This window comes from Archocentrus centrarchus, chromosome 16 (assembly GCF_007364275.1).
Source record: "Archocentrus centrarchus isolate MPI-CPG fArcCen1 chromosome 16, fArcCen1, whole genome shotgun sequence".
Classification (NCBI taxonomy): domain Eukaryota; kingdom Metazoa; phylum Chordata; class Actinopteri; order Cichliformes; family Cichlidae; genus Archocentrus; species Archocentrus centrarchus.
In genome coordinates, this window is record NC_044361.1 from 8,335,578 (window position 1) to 8,354,286 (window position 18,709).

The 18,709-nt window shown below is 42.9% G+C and overlaps 2 protein-coding genes across 2 annotated transcripts in view; one reads left to right on the forward strand and one right to left on the reverse strand.

Moving 5' to 3' along the window:
• The window catches only part of LOC115794829 (TGF-beta receptor type-2-like), a 36,524-nt gene extending 30,428 nt beyond the window's left edge, over positions 1–6,096 (forward strand). The window contains exons 9-10 of the mRNA XM_030750490.1: positions 3,834–3,961; positions 4,969–6,096. Of these exons, the coding sequence (XP_030606350.1) occupies positions 3,834–3,961; positions 4,969–5,229 (389 nt within the window). The 3' untranslated portion in view covers positions 5,230–6,096. The remainder of the gene's footprint in view (positions 1–3,833; positions 3,962–4,968) is intronic.
• Positions 6,097–10,380: 4,284 nt separating this feature from the next.
• LOC115794795 (potassium voltage-gated channel subfamily G member 2-like) lies at positions 10,381–13,943 on the reverse strand. The gene is made up of 3 exons (XM_030750442.1): positions 13,779–13,943; positions 12,778–13,561; positions 10,381–11,444 (listed from the first exon to the last, which is right to left on the reverse strand). The coding sequence occupies exons 2-3, from the start codon at positions 13,504–13,506 to the stop codon at positions 10,566–10,568; spliced, it is 1,608 nt and encodes a 535-aa protein (XP_030606302.1). The 5' UTR covers positions 13,507–13,561; positions 13,779–13,943; the 3' UTR covers positions 10,381–10,565.
• Between the last annotated feature and the right edge of the window lie 4,766 nt (positions 13,944–18,709).

The window sequence follows — 18,709 nt, forward strand, 5'->3', positions numbered from 1 at the left end:
ATAAACTGACTTTCATTTTAAGCCTTGTGGATTGATATGAAATCATTGTTTCCGCTCTCGGAGTTTAAGCTGGGAGCGCCACAGGACAACTGTGTGAGTGCGCATGTGCGTGCGCTCACCGCGCTGGTCCGCAAAGTAATGGCTGCGGTCTGCCGAGAAAGCGGCAGAGTCCCGTATGGAGGTTCTTTGAGTACAAACACCTGCACACGACCACAAGGTAATTAACACACACAATCCAGCTACACAAGCATAAATGTGTACATGAGGTCGGCAACTTCTGTAGGTTGTGTACAGAGGCCGCAAAGACCCTGCAGGTTTAATTAGCGAGCATCTAACCAAGCTAGCTCTAAAACAGAAGCAGCTTCAGGTGGTGAGAACATCAGGATGCAGCTGGATTTGAGCTTTGACTCCTTCAAAGAGTTTGTTTTTGTTTAACACCACATGTAGGTGTTGTTAATCTGCTGCACTGATGCTGAAGTTTATTGTGGAGTTTATTGTAGAATTTATTGAGTTTGGGAGTTCATGTTTTTCTTTGTTTCTCCCTGTTGATGTTCATGTGTGTCCTTAATAATACACAAATTTAGCATGTCTTGTGAACAGTTGGTTGTTGACTATATTTCTGTAAACTGTATCTTTTGTCAAGTTTTCATTACACAATAGTCACTTTTGCGCCTTGAATCTTGCACCTGATCAGGTATGAAAATACTAAAACTAATACTGAAACTAACTGAAACTAACTAAAACTAAGCATGAAACCAAAAATAAAAACTAATAAAAACGAGAAAAACCACTCTGAAAACGAATTAAAACTAACTGAATTAGAGAAAAAAAGTAAAAACTAACTAAAACTAAACTATAATGTAAAATCCAAAACTATTATAACTCTGGTGGGAACTAAATGAACCTGCTTGCAGCAGAGGTTTCCCCAAATCTTTCCTTTGCTTCAACTTTGAAAAGCCCCCCCCCATCAAAACACGACCAGCAGCACAGACATTAAACTTCACAGCACCCCAAAGTGCAAGCCACAGACCTGCCACAGGAATTCAGCCCACAACTTTCTCTAGAGATGGGCGGATTCTTTGTTTCTGTGGAGAGAGGATTTTGTTTCGATGAGAGCGCGGTTCATTACAGCTTATGCAGGTTCATTTCTTGTGATGCAGTTTGTTTTTTGCATCAGCGTGGGATCCGTCTCGTGTTATACCTCTCGAGAGAGTCTAAAGTCTCCCGAACGCCAAACATGGAGCGGTTTGTCTGGAGATAGCGGATCCCAGACAGTGTAGCCAGCCACAGGGCTTTCTGCTAACCTTCAGGCCACAAAGGTTTCAGACAGATAATCTGAAAAGGAAACTGTCGTAAACCACTTTCCAGCCCTTAGATTGAATATACCAGGGTTTTAACTGCAGGCCCCAGACAGCGAGGGGAAAGTGAGACTGAAGCTCCGGTTGCAGTCTCTTTTGAAATCTCCTCTCAAAACACGGATGAAATTCTTCTCATAACTGCTCAAAGGTCCAGAGAAGGACAGCGGGCCGCACCTCACATAGAATGCATGTGCAGTCCTTATGTGTCATTCGCAGAAATAGGACAAGTGTACGAGAGCCAAATCAGTAATGGAGCATGAAATAGGACCTTTTCCACTCTGTGTGATGTCTTAATGTTTAGAAAGTACTCCACCTTTTTTTATTTCTGTTTTCAGCTTTCTCATTTGAGGCCAGCTTGCTCTCTGCTGCTCTGTGTTTCAGCTGTATCCAGTCCAGGAAAATGTGTGGTATTTATACCAGCTCCGCAGCAGGAGATCTAAACAGCAGAGAGCTGAGGACAATACGAGGCCTGGCATAAATAACCCTCGAGGGAATGGGCCAGGCCCGGCTGGGTCCCGTTTTAAAATACTAAAAACTGAGGGAAGTTCCACATGTCAAAACAGGAAGTGTGGGTCTGTAGAGTCAGCTTTTCTGCACATATTCCCGATCTCAGCCCTCCAGCTTCCTGTCTGGGGATTTTACTCCAACCTCCCAACTTCCTGTATTTGAGGATAAGCAGCAGAGACTCACAGGGTGTCTGATTTATATGAAACTGTAGTGCTTCTCTTAGATTTCATCACATCATTCTACTGAAGTAGGCTAGATTCAAATTGCAGCCCGTTTGAGAAAAACATGTCACTTTTTGACAACCACATCAAACTACGCAGCGGAACAAAGGCTGTTAAAGGCTTAGAGAATAAATGGGAATTTCAGCAGTTACAACTGCTCCTTTCCTCAGTCCCAGTCTTCTTAATCAGTGTTTACACTGTCTCATTGCATAAAAATAAGTTTAAAATAACTGTTGAAGAATTACCACTCAATACTGTAACTTAATTTATACCTCTGCATATCTCTGTGTCACTGTAGGCAGTCAGCTAATTAGCCTGTCATCCTAATGACTGTATCTTTGGTCAGAGCAGGTAAACACGCTGTTTAGGAAAACTTAAAAAGAGCCCTCCAAATTCTCCATGTGCTGATGCATTGTGTGATAGGATCTAAAGCTTCAGAAGCGCTGCGAGGCTGTTAAAAGTTCAAGAATGAACTTTGAGCCTTCAGGAGTTGCAAAGTGGACACATGTAAAAGTTAACCAAGCACAGCTTAAATTCAGGAAAATGACAGAAACAATCTGAGGGGAAACCCGAGTGCAGCCAGACTTCGCCCTGATAGTCCCAAAGATATTTAGATCGGATCCAAAATATGGTCAGCTTCACGGACGGTGATCCGCTCAGGTACTGGACAGTGTAACCCAAAGACCTCTGTGTGACCTGTTTAGAATGAGCAGAATTTGGGGCCGGTCTGAATCAGGTACCAGGTTCAGGTTTCAGTTCCCTTTAGAACCAAATGGGCTTTCAAAGACTGTCTCTTTGGAAGCAGCAGAATGTTCACTTCAGTGGATCCGCTCAGAGAAACGCCTCGATGCAGCCAAATGTAACACACCTGTGAAAGTATATATCGGCAAATGATACTCAGTGTTTGACGGGTGGGGAAGCACATGTTATTAAATGTAAGAACACTGGAGTCCAGGCTGAGAGTATTTGCTAATTAAAATCATCATTTCCTGTCCCTGATGGGTAAACAAGTGATTAGTGTCTCATCACACAGCAACTGTGAGATCCTGGGAGCCTTCTTTTCAGGGCTGGAGACAAACTGCAGCTGTTGTGAGTTCGGTTTCATGAGGTCTGGACCCAGTCCCAGAACTTTGTTTTTCATTTTTCATGGTTTCAACATGACGCCCCCCCCCCCCCCCCCCCCCCCCCCCCCCCCCCCCCCCCCAGCTATTTTTTCAACATGAAACATACAAAAATAACAGACTGTGATTTTGGGATCCTTTGGTCTGAGGTTTCGACTAATTTCTTGTTAGCGGAAACGGATTTGTTTGTTTCTAGACACGATCGTAAGCCAAGCGCCAAAGTGGGCATTTTTCCTTCCATCAGGGCACCATAAAAACTTTTCCCGCCGTCAGCATTATCGGTGCCAGCGTGCAAAGCTCACAGCTTGGGTGGAAATTCAAGCTCAGTGGTTTTTGGGGGGTAATGACCTCATACCAGGATGCTTTTACACTTTCTAATCACATTAACTCAACCACCTGTTACACTCCATCTCCATTCCTTTCCCTTTTTCTTTATCTTAAAAATTTTCATTCACATTTTGCGTTTCTTTTCACTTCACGTGCATCTTTCAAGAGCTTGTTTGGAAATTCTGAAAATGACACATAATGGTGCATACAGAAGGATCTGGTTGGGTGTTCCTTTACTTCAGCTCAGTTGAGTGTCTGCAGTCCGTGTCTAATCTGTGAAATGTGTTTGTGTTTTGCAGAGGTAAAGGACTACGAGCCGGCATATGGCTCTAAAGTGCGAGAGCACCCCTGTGTGGAGAGCATGAAGGACAATGTGCTGAGAGACAGGGGGAGGCCAGAGATCCCCGACAGCTGGCTCAGGCATCAGGTCAGACCCGCAGCTGATGTTCAGTTACTGTAGCACAGAAACACAGATTTAACTTATTTAGTTAGGTTCCATGAAAGAAAATGAACAGTTGTGTTAATTTGTTATTAATAAGATTCTAATTATGTGTGCTTTTAATGACCAGGCACCGGACTTCAGTGCTAGACAAAAAAGTTTGGATGCAGTCATTTATTCGGAGGTTTACTTTATTTTAAGTGTTTTGTGCAGTGCAAAACAAAACTGAAACAAAATGCAAATTAACACACGCAAAGTGTAAACAAAGTAAAATAAATTACATATTTTACATTAGCAATCACTGTTTCCCAAGCTAGCTTCAGGTTACAGCCCATAATCCCTGTTCAGCTGCCACGTGAACCCATATTACGCCACATTAAGCAGCACTGAACTAATTACAGAGCAACAACATGAAGGTCAGTCTGACTGAAATATAAGAAGAACTTTTAAATGTTCTTCATGCACAATCAAAAAAACCCATCAAAGACGGTCATTAAATCAAAAGAGACCAAAAAAGGAAGACCAAGAGTTCATCAGTCTACTGGCAAAGCAGTGCGAGCCCTGTTTCTGCAGGAAGGCAGCCTGCAGAGGGCTGGTTTTCCTCTGATATACAGCAAAAATAAATAAATTTTAATGTAGTAATGACATGCTTATATGGCATTATGTTTGACTGCATTCTAGCACCTTAACAATCCCAGATTTAGGTCACATTAACCAACGATGACATGAAAATAAGTTTCCGCCTCTGTGACTGCACCACAGTCACAGTCTAAATATGGTGGTGGGTTTTAATAACAGATGCATCTTGGTCCCAGTAGGGGTGCCTCTGACTAAACAGAAGTAAATAAGAAGCTTTAACTTTTACTTCAACCATCATCTTTGCTTCTGCAGATTCTCCCATAGATTTCCAATTCTGGATTCTTTGAATGCCATGTGTCTCTCTCTCTCTTAAAACGCCTTTATCTGAAATGCATGCTCTCTGCCTCCCTCTGCAGGGCATGGCAGTGATGTGCGCCACCATTAAAGAATGTTGGGACCACGATCCCGAGGCCCGCCTCACCGCCCACTGCGTTGCCGAGCGCATCTCCGAGCTGGAAGACGAGATGGGCAAACTGTCCAGCCGCAGCTCCTCAGCAGAGAAGATTGAAGAGGAGCTAAAGATCCCAATAGAGGTGGAGATCCCACAGGAGGAGGTGAAAATCACAGAAATACAGAACATCATAGCTGTGGACTGCTCCATGAGCGACAAGAAGTGAGAGAAATCCACTTCTCAGATGGGACTATGGACAGTGTGTCCAGGAGCCGAGCTCTTGCAGGACTTTGAGCCAGGCCAAGTGTGATTCACGCTGTCGTTTGTCATTGTAGCCCTGCAAAGATCAACTCTGAGTGATGCTTTTGATCTTCGCCGCATCTAATATATAAAAAAACTCGCCATAATCAGCAAACTACAGAGCCCAAAAACAGCCAAAGTTAACTGGAAGCTTCTCAAGATGTGTTGAGCATGGCAAGTCAGACAGGCTTCTCTTCATGCAAAAATGTCTCTTCATGAGAAACAAACAGGGCAGTACCTATTAAACCAAAGATATTCTATGTGCACTTTATCACATAATACTTCTTACAGATGTTTTTGTGTATTCTGATGTGCCTTTGCCTAAAAGTGCCTTTGTGTATTTGACTCTGAGCCAAATTGTCAGCACAGATGTCGCCTTAACACTAATGATGCTGTGGACTCCATCACCAGCAGGAAATTAAAGGAATGTGTGTGCACGTGTGTGCGTGTGTGTGTGTGTGTGTGGGTGCGTGTGTGTGTGTGTGTTCTTGTTTTCTTTGTACCAAGCTATACTTTAACCTTGTTTGCCAGATAAACAGGCGTTGGTGTACATAGAGACAATAACTGTAAAACAGGTGTTAAATCAAAGCTAAAAGGGAACGTATGCCTTCTACAGAGCTTATGCAGAGATCAAAAACTCTATATAAAGATGTATTTTTTACAACAGTGTGTGTTTTCTGTCTGTATCAACAGGAAACTGATGAGTGTGCCAAAGATCTTTTACCCTGCTTTTCAATATAACATGTACCATATGTAAGATATTGTAAATCTTTGATGAATTAAAGATATTTGTATGCTGATTCTGTTGTTGCTCATTTTTAAAAAAATTCAAAACAGGACATATTCCATTAATTTATTTCCCTCCTGTAAGTGAAACTAAAATCATTTCAAAATGAAAGCTGCATACTTTCATGTTTGCCCAGTTAGGGGCAGAAGAGCAATTTACACCCATTTACACATCAATCAGATACAGAGCTTTTTATCTAAAGCTGTGTTTGTTTCGCTTTCAGCTCGGGTTTGGCCTCCGCAAACCACTGGAGGAAATAACTGCTCTTTAGCTTCTAATAGCAAAGGTTGCAAAGCTCCATTCACCATCTCATTTATGACTGTGTCTCTGAAACGCGGCAGTGCGCATTAGGATGCAATACAGTGTTTAAATGCTGGGGTTTTATTCGATTTTTCTGCAGGATTGTCAATGCAAGTATCTCCTTTCATGTAAGATAGAAATCTAATCCACTGGTAATGTAAAAGTATGGATTCATACAGGTAAGGTTTCTTGAATTGGTCACTGTTGGCCTTCCCAGCATCCAGCCAATTTAAACTTAAATGGTGGGAACAATAACATGGACAATCCCGCTGGTGCATCCATTATTGCTGCTTATTGCGCATGGCTCACATAAATTAATGTAGAGATAAAAAAGACAAAAAATATATATAATTCATGCATCATTTATTACACTTTATTCAGGGGGTTAAAGTGGGCCTGGATGGTCTGGAAAGGCATTTTTGGTGCAGATGTCCATAAGTTGTGGTCATGGTACTTCAGCACTGCAGGAGAGGAGCGAGCGTAAACATTTCTACAATTCTAACAGCTCAACAAACACACGAGCTGCTCCTGTGATGTGCTGCCACACAGTGTGTCTGCCAGCTGATGAACAGCTGGGGACGGAAACGAGTGAGAGAGAACGTCACTCAGAGATGGAGAAAGATGTCTGCCGCCCCTGATGTCACCTACATCTGTTTACATTTAAGGTGGTGATGCTAATTAGATTCACTCATTGAATTCCACCTTTATTCTAGCTTCTTAGTCTCCGGGGGTCGGAAATCAGCTGTGAAAGCTCGTGCAGCATCAGCTTATAGCTTGTTAAATTTAGTTTGCTAAACGCACAGAGAGCAGGAGCACATGTCAGCTGACCACAACCTGTACACAAAGAAAATCTACAGGAGCTCACAACAGAAATTATTCTCACTTATTCATAAGTCATCATCACTTAATCTTACTTAATGACTTCTTCATATCTTGCTTGTGTCTCACTCTGTCTTGCAGCCTTCGCCGAGGTTTGCGGGGTGAAAAGCGTTTTGTCAGGCCTTATTATTTCACTTCTGTATTTCAGCTTCAGCTTCCTCTCTTTAAGCTAAACGTTTCTCCTGCCTTTCTCTTTATCCAAACACATCTATTTTCTCCTAGTCTTCGGCCTCTGTAGGGATACCATAGGAAGTGTGCCACCCCACTCACTTTTCCACATCATGGAAGCGATGCCAGTCACACTGGAATTAAATCAAGCTTTATTTAAAAATACAGGCTAAGAAATGTTTTGCTTTCATTATATATGAATGCCCTTTCCAGGCTCCTTATAACTCTACTTGCTGTGTCACTGCTGTTGTGCTATAATGCTGCTGATTCTGTTGCAATATTCATACTTTATGTGAGGTATTACCAGTGAACCTAACCAGTGCAAATAAAAACAAAGGTCCTGACGGGCTACAAATGGGGCTTACTACCACCACCCATCCAAATTTTTTCCTTTCTTGTTTCTTAAAAAGAAGAAACTGCAGACCCCTTGTCAGGAGCATCTGACAGAATAGCAGTTTTTGATGCCATGGGATGAGAGTGTGCTGCATATGGCCTTTTAAATGGAAACGGTGAGTAGATCAGCAGAGAGTTACATATCCAAAGCAACATTATAAACCACTGGGATGGTGTCCACTGTTCCTTCACTTGTATCTCTAGTTTTGATCTCCACCATCTCTTATCTGATGGTGGAGATAAGAGATAACTTAAACATGCAATCAAAGAAATGTGGGTCGAAATAAAAACAGTTAAATCTTCTTACCAGAACACAAAATGAATGAGCTGAAAGCCCAAAGTTCTGCAGAGCTGATTTTAACTAAAGAGCTGTGTGATCATTTCCCTTTCGTTTACATTTGAATTACTCATTGGATCCATTTTTATTATAAAACTTTGGTTTGAGTAAGTAATGGTTCACATTCTCATTTTTGTAAGTTTGACTTGACTCCAAGCCTCAAGACTGCAGCTTGAGAGCTATTTTGTGATTATCTTTAATACCATGGTCTGATTTGGAGCACAGCTGCTGTCGCTGTTTTTTTTGTAGTACAAGCCCTCTTTTACTTTGAAATACGCAGCTACAGTGACTGAGAGCAGTCTCCAGCCTCCAAGGAGCCCTGAGCTGAGGGTCAGTTGAGCGGGCGAGCCCTTTTTAATGTGAGGAGCTTTTTTGGAGCAGTGTGGAAATGGTTTTAGTGGGATGGGTAGCGAGTCAGACACAAAGCGTGTGAGTGTGGTGCAGACATTCCTCTGCAGATTTTATGTCCGAAAAAAAAAAAAAAAAAAGAAGTAATGACAGGCTTGTGATGCCCATGAACCAGAAAACAGAGGGTACCACATCACAACTACTTATATAAGCACACATGGACACACTCAGTCATGTCTCCATATGATTTTTTTTTTTTTTTGCCCCAATATATTGCTGTGTAAACAGATTTATAGCCAAACAACATCACTAACACAGGTGCATAAAGAAACAAATGTGTACTTGCCTGCAAACCTTCAGGTACTCTGGGGCAAATGTAATATTTTGGAATTAATGAAGCTAAAGGAGCAGTTCCAATACCTGCGAAAGAAATGGCTCTAACCTGTCTTGCAGGTCACTGCATTTTTTACAGAGGTTGCAGTGCGGGGCCTGTGAGCCCAGAAGCTTCAGCTTTGATTTCTTGATTGTTGAAGTCACATTCCTGGTATAACATCTGTGTGTGAATAGTGTTATCAAGCCACTGGGTGTTACACAACCTGAGAGTACAGTAGGTCAACTCCCACGCTTAACAGCTGGTGAGCTGTTTGTTTTTTGTTGGGTTTTTTTTTTAACCCCAAACATGCCTTTGCTGATTGTGGCCGATTTTAAAACACCCTGGCCTTTCCAGATGTTGCTCCGCAGAGCTTATTAGATGCCAGGGTTCCTTTTTGATGCCTTCAGTGGCGTGAAAGATTCTGTTTGTGCAGAACTGCTGCTCAGTTGGTGTGGACAAGCATTCGTGTGCAAGCTGCACCTTCCTGCAGCTCCTCTGCAGTCATAGGTTTCTTTGCCTTTTCACATGGCCTAAGTTTTTTTTTTTTTACAGATCCTTTAAACTGCCATTTATTATTGACATTTGACCTGGAAGCACTCTGATTGGTTCTGGAACTGTGATCAGCTGACTATTCCCAGTGAACAAGATTCATTTGAAAGAGTGAATGAAGGGCTAGCAGTTTAATGAAGCTCTTTACAAGTAGAAACATGACCAAACTTTTCCAGCAGAAAAAGGAAGAGTTTGTTCAAGGTTGCCCAAACTTTTACATCCAACTGGCCTTCCTTCTCTCCTCTGGCTCTGTATCGTCGCCTCCTCCCTGGCTCGCTCCGGTTCTTTCCATCTTAAACCTCATGGCACTCTTTGTTGGTGAACTCCTGGCATCCCTGCCTCTCATCAGAGGCAAACATCCTGCGTCTAGAATTAACTCTTTTCCATTCTTTTACAGTCCTCCGTAGTAATCCAGGGTTCTGTGTGTGTTCCAGAGGCCCAGCTCTGCCAGCTCGCTGCACTGGAATCACCAGACTGGATCAGTCGGCTTCAGATCATTTCCAGGTGTGATGAATCTGCCTGGCGCAGACTTTAGTGATTACAGCTTCAAGATTACACCTTATGTTAAGACTATAAACTAACGCGGGCACATCCACATCAGAGATTTATGTCTCCCTTCTGGGTATAAACACTGAAACAATTACTGCTATGGTATTATTTTGCTGCAGTCTGCAGCAGAACAAATCTTTCCCCCAGTGGCATACAGCGTTTTTCTTCAGGACTTGTGTAGTGAACATGTCTGCCCTCTGTTGGACAAAACACAAACTTGGTCAATAACATAACGGCACTGACACACATTGATTTACGAGCTGCCCCAGCCTTTTAGCCAGTGGTTGCCTGTACTTTCACGTACTAAATGGACGGTTATTGCCTTTTCACTCACGGCCTTTGAACAAGAAATTTGTGGTTTGTCATTTTGCAGCACATATAAATATGCAACACCCAGAGCCACAACAGTTTGAAACCAAGGTACGGTATATTACATTACACAGTAAATGTTCATTATATATATGTACTACATTTTCAAAAGTATGCAGACATGGCGTTGTGACACAGCCAGGTGAGGTAACTCTAAGATCAGGTGTACAGGTGCAGTGAGGGGGGGGGGGGGTCACTTAACTCATATAATCAGAAAGTAACCGGAGAAATAAGTGGCTGAGTATTTGTGCACTTATCCAGCACCTGAAGGTCTTTCAGGAAGAGGTAATAAGGATCATCTAGACCAGGGAGAAAACCTGTTTCAGGCCAGTCATCAGGCCATGTTTCTCTTTCCTTCATGCTTTCTTCGGCCTCAGTGGCGAGCTCAGCACCCCTCTCTTCCTTCCACAGCCTCTTGTGCTCCTCTTTGAGCTCATTGTAAGTGCGGTTAAAGATGTGAAAGATAGATGTGGAAGGGAAAGACAGGATGAGGATACCTGCTAAAATGACGATTAGTGCCCCAACTTGGCCGGGGATGCTGTGCGGCACCATGTCTCCATAACCTACGGTGGTCACAGAGATGATGGACCACCAGTATGATGCTGGGATGCTGCTGAACCTCAGCTGGGGGGTTCTAGCAGCATCTGGGGCCAGCTCACTCTCAGCAAGGTGGACCAGTGGAGAAAAGAGGGCCACAGCAACACAGATGAAGAGCAGCAGCAGGCCGAAGTCGGTCACACTCCGCTGAATTGTCAGCCCCAGAGTCTGCAGACCCATACTGTGACGGGCCAGCTTCATTATATACAGGATGCGCAGGGCCCTCATCACGCGCAGAATTAGACCCAGTTTATCTAGAGTGCTCTTCCCTGCAACAGCAACAATATCCTGCACTGTTTCATCTTTAAACTCCAGGAACAAGGAAACATAGTAAGGCAAAATAGCAGCTACATCAGTGATGTTGAGAGGTCCTTGAATAAACTCCAGTTTGCTCTGTGCGTGGAAAAATCGCACCAGAAACTCCAAGGTGAACCAAGCCACGCACACTGACTCCACCACAAACATGCTGCGGCACTTTTGAGAGCATTCACCCTGCAAGAATAAAAAGACAGAAAGCCACAGGTAAGTTTAACAGGCCCACAACTGGCCAATCAGCAAAACTGGTGCAGACCACTCATATAGTACCTGTTTTCCACCAGTGTTGTGCTGGTGCCTGTGCCAATGCAGAACCAGATCTGTCTTTGTACGTTTTGAAAACCAAATAACATTTCAACAGTTGTGAGGACTAACCATTACAGTGTTAGTCGATGTAATTTCAATCCATTAAAAAAAAATTGTCCTTAACTGCTGATACCACTGTTTCCAACTCTGGGCAAAGCAATTTGCTGTGTTCTTTTTGGTGGAAATTCATGGGAGCAGTTTTACTTTAGGCACCCAAAATGCAGGAAGCTGGAGGCAGAGCTTTCAGCCAAAGGCAAGCTTCTAATGCTGATTGAAAGTCCAAAAATACAAAGTCAGAAAAATAACAAAAGTCCACAACAGCGAGGGAAACAGAGTCCAAAGAGATAACACAAGGGGTAAAGAAACAAAGAAACTGAATCCAGAGCACAGGGTGACATAAGATAACAACACAGACAACTCAACAAAGGACAAAGGGAAGACTGGGCATTAGACACGCTGAGACTAATCAGTAGGAGTGGAGACAGTTGGATGATAAGGGATAGGTGAGACTAATTAGGGATAATGAGAAAAGAAGTACAACTAAGGATAAAGTACAAAGAGAGGAGAAGTACAAGAGACAAAGGACAAAATAATACAGGAAGCAGAAAGGTTCTTAAATTTACTTACTTTCTATTTGCCCATTTACTTAAAATTTATAGTCATATTAAATAGACTGGTACTTTTCTACTCTTACTCAAAGTAACTTTTACTACAAGCCTTATTCACACAATCACACACATTCATAAAAGCACTGTTTACTATACCTAGGCTCCTTGCCCACCATTTGCGCACACACTCATCCGCCAATGGATGCACCGGGGGCAACTCAGGGTTCAGTATCTTTGACTCCCTGGCTGGAGAAGCCAGGGAGCGAACCACCAACCTTCCAGTTGGTAGACAATCCACACCAACTCCTGAGCCACAACCACATCCATATTAGGACATGTTCCTAAAAATAACCCCTCTGACTTAATTTAACTAACAAAAACAATATGTTTCCACTCCCACTGAAGTAATACATTATAGTGTAATGGGAGCATTGCAGTTCAGACTTAATCACCTAGTGTGAGTGCTGGTAAAAAAAAAATAATAATAATAATAATACAGATATGTACAGCACAGTGTATGAGATTTAAATGGAACCTGTTCTGCTGAGCTTCCAACTCCATATTTTTATTTTTAGACTCTACTACTTGGTACATACCAGGGATTCGTGCTCCTGCTGGTCTGGCATGGTGCTGATGCACAGGCTGAATACAGTGATCGCCACCATCATGACAGACAGGAAGGCAAACACTTTGCCCGCAAAACCTGAGTGGGGGTTCTCCACTGCTTCTCCCAGCTTGTGGAACAGGCTCCCCTGTTCTGCATGTGCCCTCAGCGCTCTTCTCCTCTCCCTCCACTCTTCCTCCTTGCGCTGATGCTGCGCCAGATCATCCACACTGCACATCATGCGGTGGAGGCAGCAGGGTGCCATCTGCCCCACATCGATGCCCCAGTACAGCAGCTCAGTGTGCAGGGCTACATTGCAGATGTCCTGCAGCACACGGAGTTTTGCGTTCCCCAGGAAGTTGAAGATGACTTGAAATGCTAAAGGGTCTCGATCAAAGAAGAATTCATGATGCAAGGAGTCGTAGTCATCACAAAACTCTGCTATCTCCCTCAGGGTGGTGCAGGAGCGCAGGCGACTCAGGCGACTCTGGGGGAAATCTTCCAAAGTACTCCAGGGAAAAGCATACCGGATGCCCCCCACATTGATGAGAGCCCGCAAGGAAGGATCAAGGAAATGAGAGGCATGTGGTCCACGGAGCAGCTGACCACGCTGGAAGTACAAGCCTTTAACTACAGTGTTCTCTGTGTCTATGAAGAGGTGGTTGTAACTCTCATCACTGCTAAAGGAATGGTCATCAAAGCCAGCACCTATGATGGCCATGGTGGTATGTGGGTATTTGGCTGAAGGGCAGGACTGTGGTTATGGTAAAGAGAGCCTGAAAAGATGGATTATATTTAAAAATTCATAGTGGTCTACCATGTTAGACTTGTATTACACGCCATGCACTTCAATGAGAAGGCCCTTTTTAACCTTAAAGCTCCACTAAACCATATTTTAATGTAAATAATAGACCAACTAGCAAAAAGAATAATGTTTTAATGGTTAATGGTGAATCCACCACTTTAGTCATGGAAAAAAAATCAGTAACTCACCTTAAATTGGTGCAGTGTGATACAAATCCATTCAAAATGCCTCCAAATATTCCAAATATTGGTGCTGTTCCTTAAATATTTCGAGAATTTATTTTCAGCAGGGAACTTTCACGTTAAAGTGAGAGAGAAGCTCAGACCCAGAATAAACAAAGCCCTCCCGATGATCCATCTGTTCATCTTTTCCCCCCTTCCTCTCCTCTCCATGGCCCACCATTTGGGTGACTAATGCATGACCCTGCAATCAGTCTGAAAATAATGAGGACTCTGAGTCTGGTCCAAACATCATCCATTAACTTCTGCCACACTCCATCTCTGAGCTTTGGGCTTAAATGTCTGACACGATGTAGAAACGCCAACTCAAGTGGGATTAATGAGATATCAGAGGATAAATATGCATTAAGCATCATCATACCAGCTGCAGATAGATTGTGCTTTTGGAAATCATACTGTAAACAAGTTGGTCTGTACTCGTGTGGAGAGTGTGCACAATAGAACAAATGACTATACTGTAAACCCGCACACTCAAAATAATTAAATAAATTGAGTAATGTAAATAGACTGATCCTTATACAGCACTTTTCTACTCTACGTGAGCACTCAAAGAGCTTTATACAGCATGTCTCATTCACCCACATTCATGCAAGCACTTTCTACATCTGAGTACTTTCTGTCTAACATTCACATTCCGATGAACGCATCGAGAGCAACTCGGGTTTCAGTATCTTGTCCAAGGATCCTTTGGCATGCAGACTGGAGCAGCCAGGGATCAAGCCACCAACCTTGCAGTTAGTAGATTACCTGCTCTACCTCAACAGCCACCCAAATAATATTAATTTACTTTTTAATAAACAGTCCTGCTATCTCAAATAGCTTAGGTTTGTCTAACATTTTCTTCCATTTGAGTCAGTTCAACTCATTTTTGATCAACTTCAACTGCTTTTCAAAATTAATTTTACTTTTTTTAAATTTTCAATTATATCAGTCGTCTTTGGAAGGTTTTGACTTCTGGAGTCAATTTATTTATTTATTTATTTTATTAAGCCTGTCATGTCTGGCAGATCTTGCAAACAGAACTGTGATCTGAATGCATTCTTGTGCCAAACATATTTGATATTTCAAGATGAGCTCTATAGGTTCTCTATAGGCTCCTCTTGTTACTGTGTGACCCTTTCTTTTATTTGAATTATTTTTAACATGCTATGTGACAAATTGTGCCAGAAATGACAGGCTTAGGAAAAAGAAAAGAGAAAAGAAAGAAAAGAGAAAAGGAAAGAGGAAGAAGAAAAAAAATAGAGAGAAAAATAGAAAAAAGAAACAGGAAAGAGCACAAGTAAGTAAACCAAATAGTTCGTCACTTGTTAAACATAAGATATTGACAATATTTGCAAAATAAAAATTGTGTGGGGAAAACAAAAGAAAAGAAGAAGCATAGTTACACAAACCAACCATTTTGTGTTATTATGTGGGTGTATGTGTTTGTGTCATGAAATGTACTTACCAATGAGGGCAGAACGCCGCAGCCCTGCCCATCAGAAGCTAGAGGCAGGCAAAGAGAGCCCCAGGAAGCCCAGGCCACCAGCAGCCCATCAAGACCTACGAAGACCCGCGGCCACTCATTCCAAAGACAACCGCACACCCACTCCAGCAGACAGGAGAGAGAGGTCCCAGACAGACGGGGGAGGGAGGGCTCAGACGGAGTCCCCCCAGTCAAGGAGCAAGGGCACCAGAGAATCTGAGGCAACGAGAAGCCAGCCCCCCCCAGCAGCCGGGCCCCAGGGCCCCCGGCACCCAAGGATCGCCCGAGCCCCCACAGAGCCCCCCACGCCGAAGAAGCCAATGCAGCCCCGCGCCGCAGCCCCCAGGGGAGCAGGTCACCACCCACATCAGAACATCCAGCCCCACCCAGGAACCCGGAGGTACCCACACCCCAGGGGGGCAGGGGGAGGAGGCAACCAGCAAGGAGTGGCCAGGAGGGAAAAAAAAAAAAAAACAACCTGGAAGAAGAGAGCCAGCTGTCCACTGGCTCAATAGACACCCCGACCTCCCACACCCCAGCACAGGGCAGGAGGGGGGTGAGCCCGGAGCACTTCTGGAGTCAATTTAGACCCATCCATCCATCCATTCTCTTCTGCATATCCGGGGCCGGGTAGCGGGGGCAGGAGCCTAAGCAGAGAAGCCCAGGCTTCCCTCTCCCCAGCCACCACCTCCAGCTCATATAATTGAATTCAGGTGTTCCAATCCCTTCCATGGCCACAGGTGTACAAACCAAGCACCCAGGCATGCAGACTGGGTCGCTCTCAGGAGCTCAGAGAATTCCTGTGTGTACCCTGATAGGATGCCACCTGTGCAACATGTCCAGTTGTGAAATTTCCTCACTACTAAATATTCCACAGTCTGCTGTTAGTGGTATTATAACAAAGTGGAAATGATTGGGAATGACAGCAACTCAGCCACAAAGCGGTAGGCCATGTAAAATCAGTAAAAACAGGTCAGCAGATGGTGTACAGATGTCAGCAACGTTAAGCAGTCAATTGCTACAGACCTCCAAACTTCATGTGACCTTCAGATTATGGTGTAAGGTTGTTTTTCAGGAGTTGGGCTCTGTCCCTTAGTTCCAGTGAAAGGAACTCTTAATGCTTCAGTATACCATGATATTTTGTACAATTTCATGCTTCCAACTTCGTAGGAACAGTTTGGGGATAATCCCTTCCTGTTCCAACATGACTGCTCACCAGAGTTCCAACATTCAAAGGGGTTCAAACAGAGCATTCCCAACACAAACCTGACAGTCATCTTACTCATCCGATGACTTTATTCAGATTTTGTCTCATTATATCAACATGAACAGTTTATTTTTGCATATGCCTTTTGATTGGCCTGGTGACCTGTCCAGCTTCACGTCAGCCCTCCACCACAAACCTGTGTTTAAGGAAATGGATGTTCTGATTGGACCTTTCCTGTGTGTGGGTTTCTCTGGATTTTTCATCATCTACACTGTCAGTCACGAACAATCCACTGTACTCCTCCATATTACAGAAACAGCTCACTAAAAGACTAACATGCTTTCACACATATCTTCATGATAACTATTGTTTAAAAGCAGGAGAGCAAAAAAAATGTAGGATGTTGTATGACGTTTGCACATCTGCTTTATTGCACACATGTTGGAGAAATGCAATAAAACACATTGTACCCATGTAGAAAAATCAGGAGTTGATTTCTTCTGAGTATACCTTAAATTTTGTGAAAGTGCTGTTACTGATTTATTGCTTACTCATTTGTTGGCTGTCAGTGCATGACTAACAAATTTAGTTACCTTTTCAATTCCTATGTAACATTAAAAAAATGTAAGAACAATACAGCAATATAAAAATACACGATTACAATAAACCCTGCAGTCATAATTCTACCTAAGTAAAGAAGTATTACCAGCTTTATGATGTTCAAGTATCAACAAAACGTATCAGTAAAACATATGTGTAACAGTAAACTGTTGCTGTTACGTACAAAATACATTACTTATGTATATGTATGGAAATCTGGAAAAAAATCCATCATAATACCAGTTCCAAAAAAGCATGTCCTCAGGAGGACAATGATTATAGGCCTGTCGCACTTACCTCAAATGTTTTAAATCATTAAAGCATCTCTTCATTGGCTCTCTGTTAAATCCAGAGATGAATTTAAAATTCTTCTTCTCACATACAAGGTCTTGAATAATCAGGCCCCATCTTACCTTAAAGACCTCATAGTACCGTATCACCCCAATAGAGCTTTCTCAGACTTGGCTCTCAGACTGCTGGCTTACTTGTGGGAGGAACTATTTGATAACCAATGGACATCAGAGTGTCAAGATTCCTTTGAATTATTGAAGGAGAAGCTCATTAGTGCCCCTTTGCTTGCCCCTTTGCCCTTTTCCCCCTTTGCTTGGTTATGCTGACCTCTCCCGTCTTTTCATTGTGGAGACAGATGCCAGCTGTTTGGGGCTGGGGGCTGTTCCCTATCAGATTCAGAGAGGTAAGAAGTGGGTAATAGCATATGCTAGTAGAAGGTTGACAAATGCAGAGAAAAATGATTGGAATTACAGCAGTATGAAGTTGGAGCTTTTGGCTTTAAAATGGGCTGTGTCAGAAAAATTTAGTGGTTACCTCTAGGCTCTAAATTTACAGTGGTAACTAACAATAATCCCTTATGTCACCTGAATACTGCCAAGTTGGATGTCATTGAACAACAGTAGGTTGCACAGTTGGCTGTATTTGATTTTGATGTGCAGTACCACCCAGGTAAAAATAAAAATGCAGCTGATGCCCTCTCTTGGCAGTCATTAGCAGGGGAGCCTCAGCCAGATGGGGATGATCAGGAGTTTGATGGCTGCATATCAATCTGTAATGTCATCTGGAGGGGGACAGTCTTGGATCCAGATTTGGTGGGTGCAGGTGTTAAATGTTGCTAGATTAAGGAGACCTGGGCTTCAGTCCCTACGTTGAGTGCTGATTCTGGTTTGCAAGGTAATACACCTACTTTGCCAGGTTATTCAAAAGAGGAACTCAGTCAGCTCCAGAATGTGGCTCCCACAATTCAGTCATTGAAGAGATTTTGGGACAGGCAGACAAAACCCACCTGTCATGAAAAAAGAGGGTTAACAAGATTGGTGGTTGTTTTGCTTAGACAATAGTCCAAGATTAGAAAAATTGATGAACCTTTATATCAGGTCATTGATGATGTGCATGAGGGGGAAGGCAGGCAACTTCTTTTCCTGCATGTGATCAGAAAGCTGATACTACAGCTGAAATATTTCTAAGTATTATTACATAAGTAATATTTCATACTATTTATGAAATATGTTGATGCCTGAGAGTCTACATTTGGATCAGGGTAGAAACTTTTAAAGTGAAGATGTCCAGAAGTTGTGCAAACTACATGGTGTAAAG